A 13042-nucleotide genomic window follows, 5' to 3' on the forward strand; every position below is an offset into this window, starting at 1 on the left:
GTAGTTTTATCAAACTGTTTGGGGAATAATATAGACAAAATTTGGCAGTGTGGTAGCACCTAAATCTGGCGGGGCTTAAGGATAATTTAAATATATTTTCATTTTTTGCTAGCACAGAAAGGATGCACCGTTATTTTTGGCTTTGGAATTTCAAGAAGTAGAGTTCTGGAGAAGAGAGAACACGAAGGCTTTGTGTCTGGATAAAATATTAACCCTTCTGCTTTAGAGAGGTGATGCTGCAGAGCTCTGGTTTCTTCAGTAGCAGGAAATAAGTACAGCAGTTGCATTTAAAAAAAAAAAAAGTAAAAAATGACAAGTGCATATTTCCTGACAGATTTATAGCTTTCTTTTAAATAAAATTTTTTCTCTTATGCTAATTCTTCAGAACAATAATTTTCCACGGGCACATTTGGTAGAAGGAATATTTCACTTTGTTTATTTGATACCTTTCAGGTGACCAAGATTTTTCAGAAGAAGAAGAATTCTGTTACATACAGTTTTCGACAGTCCTTTTCCCTCTATGGAATGCAAGTTCTTCTCTTTGAGAACCAGTGTAAGTATTTCCTCTCTTTTTAGAGCACCACTTTGTTCATAAGTAAAACAAAAATGCTGTAAGTGAAAGGGATGCACAGGGCTTGATTCAGAGTTTAGGAATAAAATTGCTCTGGTTTTAACTTGGTTCTAAAGTTTAAAAGAAGATGTGTCAGCATATAAAACAGCAAGGCTGCTGTTAGAGTTTTTTGGTTGTAGTCAGAGCCCAAATCTCCCCAAATGTGTTTGTGATTACTTGTAAAGAATAAAATGATTGTCAAGAAACAAACACATCTGTGGCTGAGTCAGTGGTACAGCTAGCTGGAACTGAATGGTAATAAATAATGACTCTTATAATGATATGTGTAATTCAAAACACAATTTATTTTCTTGATTTGTGGCTTAACTTTGCCTAGGTAAGGTATGCTGCCTCAAATTTAAATACAAAGCGTAAACTTTGATTTTCCGACACCTTTTGTTTATGTCTCTTGCAATCTGCATCAGTCCAATATTCTTTTTATCTTTAATGCTTCTTAGACAAAAACCCAAATAATTTGCAAAAATCCTGAAAAAAAAAGTTGTTTGTGTGGAACATGGGGAGACAGCCTGACTGAATTCATGGTCTGTGACCAAACCTTCACCCCCCTGATAAATTGGGTACAGCCCAGTGTGAGCTGCAGTAGTTCCTTTGCTTTTCTGTCATGGAAGGTTCTCAGTTTTGCCTTGTCCTTGAGAATGTGCTCCCTAAAAAGCCACTGTTGTTACTGAGTCAAAGCCTCTGGAGATTTCCAAAGGGAAGGTTTTGCAGAGCTCACAGCAGCTCTGTAGCCCACAGATTATTTCTGTGCTTACACATGCATTCTCCCTCTCTTGTGCACACATTAGAGGATATAAAATTCACTTTTGGAGGGGAAGGCCAACTAAGTCTATCCTGGATTCTACTAAAAATAGAAGGATTTATAATTCTCTGATGCCGTGTTAAATAAAATAAATATATTTTTAAAATACAAGCATGCTAAGTAGAAACACTAATCAAATAAACTTAAAAATATCTATACGGAATCAAGAAGTAAAGGATTAGGATTCCTCCCAGTGAACTGGAGATGTTTTAACTGAGGCACTTCAGCAGGGCTTCTGAGTTGAATTCCCTGCAGTGAATCAGTGAGCAGACTGTACTGTAGTGTTGGTGCCTTTTAGGTGGGGTGCACTATTTTCCAGTTGGGGAAGAGATGTATTTGTCCCCTGTGATTTGTAAAATTCAATATTCTTGGTCTCCCCTGTCCCCAGCAAGCTTTGGGCTATTTTGGCCAGAGCTATGAGGAACTCTGTGTGGAGCAGCTGTCACAATCAGCTGGTTTCAAGGGAATAAAATTCACTGCTGCTAAAGCAGGAGCAACAAAAATATTGGTTTGGCTGCTGGTGAGGCTGAACAACATGGCTGGAACTGGTGATAGAAGAATGGACTTTTAATGATAGAAGTCAATTATGTTGAGGGATGGGTGAGCTCCAGAAGGGAAAACAATGTCACATATCTCTAGTAAATAAATAGGCCATAAGGGAAGTATATTTTACATTCTCAGTCAAAATCACTAACAAAATATAGAGGGGGAGCAGATCACTTAGGAGAGAGTGTGCTGAAACCCAGAAATACTGATGTGGGTGTTTCCTGGTGCCTGATCAATACAGTGCAGAGAAGTACCTCTGGTAATTAAATATGTGTGTTTGGTATGTGGAAATTCCTTCTTGGTTCATCTGTTGGGGCAGCCCAGGTGACTTTGGGGATGCCAGCTTTCCTTATTTGGTTTCATAAGCATTTTTATTTTTCCCCTGGAGTGGTGCAGAGCTGTTTGCTGCATTCCCTGTGCCAGTGCTCCCAACATCCCACCTGAGCCTGCCCAGCACTGGGGACTTTGGCTGGTTTTCTGTGTGAGGTGTTGACAGCAGATCCCAGCAAAACCCCCAAATCCTTCCTCCCTCCTTCCCCTCTGCACCCTCTGAGCCTCGGGACAGTTGCTCTGTTTTCCCTGAGGACTGTAAATGGACTTGCTTCACTTTTAGTGGCAGCTCTGATCTGGGAGTTAAGGTACCCTAAAAAAGCCAAAGTTAAGGTATCCTAACAAAGCCAAGCACCTGCACTGGTTTCTCAATAGTTGAAGTCTTGTTGAAACCTCATGGCTTTGAGGGAGTAGAGTGCCTCACATCATCTGCTGGCTCTTGAGGGAGAGAGGTTTTAGTACATGGGAGCCCTTGAACTTGGGCTCAAATACTTAAATAAATATTTGAGAGCTTTAGCAAGCCAAGAGGGGAAGGCAGCTGAGTAAAAGAAAACATGGAGTTAAAATGCACATGTTGAGGTTTGCTGACACCCCATTGCTCCAGGACTCTGCTTCAAGCAAAGACTGATTCTGTTTTCTACAGCAGAACGTATTTTCATTCTGAGTATCTTTCTGTAAATGAACCTTCTGTCTCAATCAGGAGATATTTCTGACCAGCTGTTAAAATTGCAGAAGTACAGCTAGCAAAGAGGCAAAGACAGTTTGCTGAAAAATCTGCCTTTTATTATGAAAATGTCCATCATATGGGTCAAAAGAGGGGTGAAAAATCCAAACCAGTCCTTTTACTTCTTCAGTATGTGATTTCACAGGTGATGTTAACTTTATTTAAAAGAAAAAAAAGGAAAGTGGGATGTACAGGGAAGACAACTCAATAGGAAATACTAAATCTGTACCTGCTTGTGTGTTTGTCTTCCTGCAAATGGTGAGTTAAAAGTCACAGTTTGTAGCACTTCAAAGGTCTCCAAGTAGCCTTTAAACTCAGCAAAGCTTTGGGCACAAGTGGGTAAAGTAGGTCATGGGACCTGTTCCATGAAACAAAAATTATCCCCTTAGTTTCTTGCCTTTTTTTTTTTTCCTGCTGTTTTTCATATATATTGTATATTGTATCTTAAGGGTAGCAGCTACATAAAGATATCTCTCAATATTTGTTCAGTATTTGACAGTTAAGCTGTTCCAATGTACCTTAGGGATTTTTATTCTAATTCTGTGCCGTCAGACTTTTATTTCTCTGACTTTGTATTCTCTGTGGTAATATCAGTAAAAAGCTTTCAGTTTTGGTGGGTATTTTTATTAAAAGAAAAGCAATTGGAATAATCAGAGCTTAGTTTGTCTTGACTTTTTCTTCCAGATTATCCCAATGGCATTCGGCTCACGTCAGCTGTTCCAGGAGCAGATATCAAAGTACTCATAAATTTCAATGCACCAAATCCTCAGGACAGGAAGAAGTTTACAGATGATTTGAGGGAGTCGATTGCAGAAGTTCAGGAAATGGAAAAGCACAGAATAGAGTGTAAGTACAAAGGTACATATAATAGAGCATTTTTCAGCTAATCAAAATAAGAAAATTCTGAATATGTGTATAACACATTAGAACTCCTTAAAAGTTCAAAATAATGTGGGTTTTTCCATGACTTTGACTCAAGAAGGAGGAAAAACCAACAATGCCTTAAGCCCCAGCTGAGTTCATTGACTCCTATTTATTGCAGTGTAGCTGCAATAGAAGTTTATCCTGGACAAACTGCAAATAACAATGGACAGAGGAGAGCTGGGCCTGTGATTTGTAGCATAAATTACAGCAAGGGTTTTAGGGATAATTTGGACAGAGGACAGATGGATCTGTGATTTGTAGCATAAATTACAGCAAGACTTTTAGGGATAATTTGGACAGAAGGGAGATGGATCTGTGATCTGTAGCATGAATTCCAGTAAGGATTTTGGGGGTAGTTTACATCACACTGAAATGCTCAATGATAGCCCTTCCAATAAGCTGAATTTTTCTTGGTTTCCGTGTTGCTATTCCTGTAGTCCGTAAGTGTTGGAGAAGTCCGGCGACTTCAGCGGGGGGAGAAATGCAGCACAGCCAATATGGTTGATAAAAGCAAGCTCCCTTTATTAGCAATCCAGAGGCACTTATATCGTATCCCAGCTTGTTAACTCTTTATTGACTCAAACCTATCAAAGCGCATTTCTGCTTCTACATCATTAGACTACATTGGCAAGCTTCTACTAGTTAAGTTATGATTAAAGAACTCGGAGTTCACCCTCCCTTCTCCTGGCCTTATCTGCACAGCTGCACATCCTCAAAAACTCCCTTTTTGTTCTCAGGCCTGTTTCTCACGCAGGCACTTCTCATGGAGGGTTTTTCTCATGCAGGCCTTTTGCTTGCAGGCTTTTGCTTCTATAGTTACTGATTTGTTCCCTTTATCAATAATCCATGTCCCTGATCCTCTAATCATTTTGCAGCACATAAGGAAGCCATGGTACAAACTGATGTGTTTTGCTGGCAGTCCCGTGAGTGTCTAAACATGAGATTTCACCCCATTTTTCCAAAAGAGGCCCCATTCCACATCCAGCTGTTGGCAGAGGGGTGAAGCTCCTCTCTGGCCGTTGCTCCCCTGCAGACACAGGGACGTTCCCCATCGTTTTATCCCAACAAACACCAACTGCAAAATCCCTGTGTGTGTGTGTGTGTTGCAGCCGAGCTGGAGAAGCAGAAGGGGGTGGTGCGTCCCAGCATGTCCCAGTGCTCCAGCCTGAAGAAGGACTCTGGGAACGGGACCCTGCCCAGGGCGTGCCTGGATGACAGCTACGCCGGGGGCGAGGGGCTGAAGCGGAGCGCGCTGAGCTCCTCGCTGCGGGACCTGTCCGAAGCAGGTAAGCACTGCCTCTCCTCCCTGGCTCTCTGCATGCAAAGCTGCCTCCACCATGCCCACAAAGCCCAGCTCGCTCTGGGCCTCCAGAAATAGCAGTGTTGGAATCTCACACTTCCAAAAAAATCCCCCCCCCCCCACAGCTGGCACAGCTCGTGGTTAATTTGTGTTTGGGGTTTTTCTATCCTCATTCTGTTAAGCGGCCGCTGTTTGAAAGCGTTTAAGCCGTTGTAGGTTGCTATAGAAACTTTTAAAGGACAGCGAAGACAGAGGAAAAATTGTAAGTTTTTAATAAAACAGAAATGATTGATTTGTGCTAGGAGTAATTCACTTCGTTTTCCTTTCTTTTTTTTCATCTCCTTTGCTTCCTCCCCCTCACAGAGTAGGCCTAGAAAGGAAAGGAAAGCTGGTCTCTGTGTAACGAGCGCTTTCTATGTATTCTGTGCTCAAGTGTACCTGTGTTACCACCTGGATGAATGAAATTGAGTGAAGCCCTACTAAATTCTGTCTAGAGCAGTGTAATTCAGTGTGTCCCTGATGCTCTTTTCTTGTTTTGTAACTCAGACATAGCTCCTAATTCTTGCAAAAGAGGTGGTTGTGAAGTACTCTTGTCAATAGAACCAAAGAAGCCCTAGTGGACAAGAATGCTGATAACCCACCAAGCCACTGATGTGTCTTAAGTTTTATTAACTGATTAAAACAGCTAAAGACTGGAAAGCAGTGGTGGTGGGATTTTTTAGCCAAAGCAAGCCAGGAGAAGTTTGGCATGGTTTTATTTCATGGTTTGCTTCACACCTGGCATAGCCATGTAATCTTGCAGTGTTCAAGATTCCTGTCACTGACAAGAGCTCTTATCTGAACACCATGTCCACTATTCAGAAAGTACTTCCAGGGATAGTAGCAACTTTATTTTTTTTTAATTACTTGTTTTTTAGTTCATAGGCTGTGTTACATACTCTGCTTTGTTCTTTTAATTGCAGTGATGATGTACAGTGTAGTCATCATTTCAATATTCTGCATATCTTTGGTAGTAGACACTACTTACCTATTTCCTTTTTTTAACTAAAGAAGAGATTTTAGCTATGCTGCAATAAATAAAATTGTTGTAAACGGAAATGATAGCCTGTGTTTTGTGGGTATATGTATGTGCATACAAATATGTAGAGAGTGAGCTCTTTCAATTCTTTTCTTCTCTGTTTAGGCTTTCATACTCATATCTCCATGTGCTTCATTAAAAAGACTTAGGCCCTTGATCCAAAATCAGGCTGAAGTGGAATATTGGTGCTTGCTTGGCTCCAGTGGATTTTAGATCAAGCCCTAGTCTTCACCACTTTTATGTCTCTGATTTGAGGATACTTCATCATCCTTTTCCATCGTTTTGGTTTTATTTCATTAGAATGAGAACTACCATATTGTTAATATGTGAGTTCAGTGGGTATCTGTACCCCTAAATGTGATTTCTGATTAATTTTTTCATTCCATCAGAATTACTCATCCCTCTCTTTCAAACACTGCCATGTCTTTGAATTCATATTATGGGTTTAATTCAACAAACAAGCATTTGTAATCACAACCCCATTTCACAGGGCATGCCTACAACTGGCATGCTTATTACTGAAAATAACCTTTTTCCATGACAAAAAGTAGAAATCACTCACAGACTGCAGGGTTTATCAATGAGTTTGTTAAACCCAACTAAACTTAATTTTAACTTGAAATAGCTGAGAATTATGGAGAGTTTGTGTTTGGTCTTGTGCAGTGCAACTGACTTGAGAAATGACCTGCCTGTTATGTGCTTTGTTATTTAGTGGAGTGACTTCAGGGAGATGGTCCATGTCTTTCCTGCCTTTTCTCAGGGAATAGCTTGCATGTGAGGCTAATTTTATTTTTAATATGGGAGAGATGCTCCATAGAAAAGCAAAGAAATCTCAGTTAGGAATATACTGCACCCCAGTGATTATCCCATATTAAATTGCTTCTCTAAAATGGGACTGAGGTTGCCTCATCTTCTTTTTGTGGATGAAACACGGGATCAACAAGGAGGAGGAACAGGAGTGTGTAGGAAAGTGGATTTTTAGAGAGGCCCTTTCTACATTTAATCAGAAATAAGTCTAATAAACATGAGAAAATGGCCTCGTTGCATATTTATGCAGTAAGGCAGGTAAATGTCCAATAAACATTGCAACCCCAAATTTTTAGCTGTTTATTCGGTGAAGGGAAATGTGACTGAACAGCATTTGGCTGCACAGGTACATGACAGAACTATTTAGGAAAACAATCCATTGCTGTCCCCCAGACATCCCAGTAAATGGTGGCTGTGGAAAAATTACTTTAAATTTCTCTGAGTGATGATTCAGAAGCTTCCGAGATGTGACAAATGCTGATACCCTGACTGATTCTGCCTTCTAAGCTGGAAATGCACAGAAAGGCAGCATTTGTCCTTCAGGAATCATTTCCTGAGGGTGGCTCCATGCATTTGCCACAATAGCTCAACTCACAGCTGTGGAAAGGGTGTGCTGAGGGTCTCTTCATTTGAGAGATGCTCTTGTTCCTTGTGGATTGACAGTTCTCTCCACGGAATATAAAACAGAATGTGCCATCCAAGTGTTCCAAGATGTGAATATGTTAAAAATATTTAGTGCTTTATTTTTCTCAAAAGAGAAATGAGTCATTTTTATTGCACATTCTTGAGCTATAGTCAAGGAAGAACTTAATTTATTTGTTCCAGACTTTGAAATTCTTAATTTATATCAAAATACTAGAAGCCAGACAAATTTTAATGCATCTAAAGCTGAGTTTTATGAGTTTACAGAAAGATGGGGGAAAGTGTGATGTTCCCTCCTGGCCACTATTCCACAGGAAGAATGATTTGGTCACTAAAGCAGAGCAGGAAGGATTGGACTGGTTGTGTTTCCCAGTCTGTATCTCTCCCACTTTTCAGGACTGATTTTAGGTCCTTTAATTTGAATTCCAGCCACTTTGAGTTGCTGGGGGACCCAGTGCTTTCACATTGAGTTTACAGTGGAAATCAAACTTTATTCCCACATCCCTAACCTATAGGGTGGGAATAATATTTACACCCTGAACTGGTTTAAAAATTGTGATTTTATTGTTTGCCCCAGTGTTACACAACTGGCATAGCCAGGCAGGACTGCGCAAGTGCAGGGTGGTACAGTGGTTCCTATTATTGGGAGCTGGGCTTGACTCAAAACAGCCACAGACCAATAAAGACAGCTTCAAACCCAAACCAAAACAAAAACATCAGGTATTTCCAGGATTAAAATAATTCTGTTTCAGCGTGAGATCTTAAGACAATACTTGTTTCACACAGAAAACAAGATGAAAATGTGAAGGTTACGAAGAGTCTTTTCCTCCTCAAAAGTGGTCTCCCTAATGATTGGAGAGTAATTTAATTTCAAACTTCTTTCCAAACTTTTTTCCCCAAGACACACAAAGTCAGATCATAATACAGTGTTTAGCTATCAGTTATCTCACTGGCCCAGAAGAGAGTTTCAAGAACTCCAGAGTAGCAGTGAGAAATATTTCCATGTACAGAAGTGATCTGCAGCCTGAGCTGTGAGATCACCACGCATCCTGTGATGTGTGTCCTGCACACCTCCATTCTGCAAGGTGCAATGGATTTTATTAACGAAGCTCAATTTTCTTTTGGCATGGTTGTTTGTAAAGATATTGTAATCACTTCATACTTCTACTATAAATTTGAAATATTCTTGGCCCCATATAATGCATGTTCATATATGGGACATACACTTGTGTAAGTTAAAGATATTTCTTACAAGGAATATTCATATCTAACATCAATGAATTGTTGGAATGAATCAGAAAAGGTTAAATTGATTGAAATTTAATTTTATAAAATAAATTAAAGCCCACTCTAACAGCCTTAAAAAATTAAAATAAGCATAACATGTTAAGCAAAACTAATCTTCAGATTTGATAAATACCACTTTGCTTTATACCACAGCTACTAATGGGCCTGCCAGTACATGCCTAGATGCAATTTCAGTCGAGAGTCACCATTTTCCTGAGATGCATGTGAAGGCTGGAGCTCTAGGGAGGCATTTCTGAAATGGGATGCCATCCCAAAGACCAGGGAACAGTCTGGAGTAAACACACATTGGCAGAGGGAATGCTCCAGGGGATTTACTGAATAGCCTTCCCATCACACTGCATGTCAGCACAGAATTGGGTTCAATTTGTTTTTAAGAAAGTGAACAAAGCCTCTGTACAGTGATAGTGCCTATCTGAGGGAAATTACAGGCATTTTAAGTAGGATTTTTCTGTTTGTTCCTGGCTTTGCAAGTACTACTTTGCCCTGAAGTTATTCTGAGCAAAATTCCATCTGTCGCTCTCTGTCCGTATTTACTGTGTCCATGGTTATTTGATCAGACTGTGACTCTTGCCATATGCAAAAGGCATTGGATTGTTGTGTTTTCCTTCATTTTTGGCCACGTTTAATGCCCCGTGTCAGCTCTCAGTCTTATTTGCAACCCTGACTGCTAAGTTCCGAGGTGGCTGTCGCAGTGTGTTTGCATCAGCAAGCAAGAGTGATTGGAGTGTTAATCAGTACTAATCCCATTATCAGAGCAGAAAAATATCAAAGCCTGACTAGAAGTCAAAATAAGGGATTATCAAACCCAGTTTTTCTTGGGGGGCTCATAAAATAGTACAGTTCTGGTTTGGCTGAGGCTAAAACTGCAGCAGGCGATGAAGCAGTGAGCTTTTGACAAAGAGCCCAAACAGGGCAATCGTTCCAAATCCCGATGAATTCAGCAAGTCTAACACAACACCTTGACCACAAATGCCTTCCCCTCAAGTTAATGTCACTGCAGAGGGGTTTGTACTGGGGAGCAACTCTTTGTAAGAGGGAAAAATGTTCCAGTAGCCTGGAACTGTAGCTCTTAAGAGAAATTTGTGTTTCAGGGCAGTGTCCTGTGACCAACGAGGTCAAAATTACGCTTGTAAATCCAGCAGGTGGTAGTTTTTGATCATACTGATCCTTTGGGCAGTCTGTATTGTTCTGTGACCAGTTCCAGTGTTCCCTAGTTCTGATCCCAGGTGGCTTTGGGGTGTCTGTGATGAGGGTACATCGCTCATTGGTTCAGTGATGCTGAAATCCTCACATTCTCCCCCAAAACCACCTCTCCGAGTAGAAGATTCCGAAGGCAGCAATGCGCCAATGCAGGGTGGAGATTGTCTTTGCTATTTGGCCTTGCAGGAAAGCAAGCAGAGAGCATTGAGAAAGCTTTGGTTTCTAAAACCATGCTGATTTTAAGGAAGCTCTGAGTACGTGAGGGCTCTTCAAAGCTCAGCTTTGTTTCTACACCCTGCCAGGAAAGTATTCTGAAACTTTGCAAAGCAATGCTCCCCAAGCTATGTTCTGAAAATCTCCATTTCCACTGCAGCCAGATGCTATTTTCTCTGCTGTGAAGTGAGAAAGAAAATCTGGGATCCTGTGTCCTGTACAGCCACTGAGGTCTTCTGGCTCTTTAGGCAGAGTCTGGAGTTTCACGTGTGGGTTTAGGCAAATGTCTTTGCAATTTGAGACTGTTGGAGGGCAAATCCACCATACTTAAGATAAAGCACTGCACAGCTAAACAAACAAAGTCTAGCCATAATGTCAAGACAGATTCCAGATTTACTGATCAAAAATTAAGTTTAGTTTTTTTTAAACCTCATGAAAGAAGATTGTATGAAATCCACTGAGGTTCAAAGCTGAAATTGAAAGGATAAAATTGATGAAACAATAAAACCGATGAAGTGATAAAACCGATGCCCCTCACAGTGCCCCACACTGAAGTTCAGAATATTTCAACATTAAATTTTGCATTTAAATTAATGCCACCCCACAAGTAAATCTCAATGCTTAAAGAAAAAAATACCTTCATAGCCAATTAGATTCCAGGAAACCAACCATATTCAAATCATTGCTGCTCAGCATCACAACCACAGCACTAAACCCAGCCGCTAAAACACACGTACTTTAAAGAGTTGTGCAAATCTAAAAAAAATAATCACACCCCGCTCGTGCTGGTTGATTCACAACGACGACAACCCTCCAAATTACCACTCAGCCCCTTAAAACCCAGCCAGGTGCAGAGAGTTGCAGTCCCTGCTGCCCCAAAGCTGTGAGGTTGTGCGGCCGGCGCGGGGCCGCAGCTCTTGGGCGCCGGTCGTGTCGCAGTCTCTAATCTCTGCTGTTGCATGTCCTGGGCAGGCAAGCGTGGGCGACGCAGCAGTGCAGGATCGCTAGACAGCAATATGGAAGTAAGTAGGAAGTTCCTGATGTCTAGCTGGATGTGATGATGTGCATTTCAAACCTTTCTTTTATATACATATATTTTTTTGCTCTTTTTTCTTCTAACATATATATATATATATATAACCTGCCTGCCACAAATAAAATGCATGCCTAGGCTTCTCACTCCGTATTCTTCCAGCTTACAAAGCACTGACAGCTTGTTTTAGAGCAATGCCATTTTTGGTTTGAGCTAACCTTGTTCCCTTTGTTCCTGCAAGCATGGTTAAATGGATATGATGTGTCCTTTTGCCACCATTTCAGTCTGGTCCCAGCTTAAAAGCCCACTTGCTCTTTGTTACCAAGTACACTGTTCTTGCTGTTTGATATTTAGCTTTAACTATTGACTGTCATGCTCAACCATCCCCATTGCTTATTTTCGAGTTCAATTGCTAAATGTATGCAGTCATGACACCATGGAATTGCACAGATAGGGCATGGGAAGATAAAAAAACTATTAAGATAGGTGAATTCAATGTGGATTTCATGAGATTTCATTCATCTTCAAACCATTTATATATACTGTTCATGTCTCTGAATTCAGCTTGCAGATTTTTTTTCTTTTTTTTTTTCCTCTCCTTTATTTTTTTTGTGTTCGCTTTAGGTAGATTGCAGTTTAAATCTAGCACACTTTGCCTAAGTACTGTTGTGTCCCATAACTCTTTAAAAATACAACCCCCAAACTTCCAGCAACTAAATTCCAGGCTAAATAACAGAGAATGTTGGACCACAGGTCAGAACAATACAACCACATAGAAATCTTAGTGGCAAAAATGGTATGGTTCCATTTAACACAAAATGCAGAGGTAGGCCTGAGAAGCAGCACTGTCACATGTAGTAGTGGAAAACTACTATAAATAAAGTTTTAAATACCGTTTTAAAATATGAACTGTAACTGTAATATTTGCTGCTGTATGTTTAACTGTTTAGGTTGAATTTAATGTAGCTTTTTTTTTCCTTGTGGTAAAAAAAGCAAGTATGGTATTTTTTGCAGTATTTTAAAATGTATTTTTCCTTTAAAAGCACACTCGTAGGTCTTATATCATGTTACTCTTCCATGACTTTTTTTTAAATTTAAAGTCCTGTGTTTTGATGTCAAAGTACTGAGAGAAAATCACTCAATGCTTAACATCCCCTGAGAAGGGCATGAGCGCCCCATTGGCAACGTAGGGAAGGTGGAGATAAAATTTTCCCTTGAACCCATGACATAATCCGCCCATATGAACCCTGAAGGAGGAGTTTGTGGGTCAGTGTGAACTTCTTTTCCAACATTTCAAGATTTTTTTTTTTAATTTTTATTTTCTATTAATTTCTTTTTAGGGGTCCATCATTAGCAGTCCTCACATGCGCCGAAGAGCTACATCAACCCGAGAGTGTCCATCTCGCCCTCACCAGACTATGCCCAACTCCTCCTCACTCCTAGGCTCCCTGTTCGGTAGCAAGCGGGGCAAGCCCCCTTCCCAAGGCCCCGCGGCCCCGCAGCCCCC

The 13042-nt window shown here is 40.6% G+C and overlaps 1 protein-coding gene across 3 annotated transcripts in view; it reads left to right on the top strand.

The window, feature by feature from the left end:
• IQSEC1 (IQ motif and Sec7 domain 1) overlaps positions 1–13042 on the top strand; it is a 165308-nt gene that overhangs the window by 147900 nt on the left and 4366 nt on the right. The window contains exons 12-15 of one of the 3 annotated variants that reach the window (XM_017737299.1): positions 454–553; positions 3715–3888; positions 5064–5240; positions 11475–11524. In XM_017737299.1, coding sequence (XP_017592788.1) covers positions 454–553; positions 3715–3888; positions 5064–5240; positions 11475–11524 — 501 coding nt within the window. Of the gene's footprint in view, positions 1–453; positions 554–3714; positions 3889–5063; positions 5241–11474; positions 11525–12875; positions 12990–13042 lie in introns of those variants that run through there. The other 2 variants (XM_017737300.1, XM_017737301.1) reach the window with 2 other exon arrangements.

Source organism: Corvus brachyrhynchos, unplaced genomic scaffold, assembly GCF_000691975.1.
Source record: "Corvus brachyrhynchos isolate BGI_N302 unplaced genomic scaffold, ASM69197v1 scaffold266, whole genome shotgun sequence".
In the NCBI taxonomy this organism is placed as follows: domain Eukaryota; kingdom Metazoa; phylum Chordata; class Aves; order Passeriformes; family Corvidae; genus Corvus; species Corvus brachyrhynchos.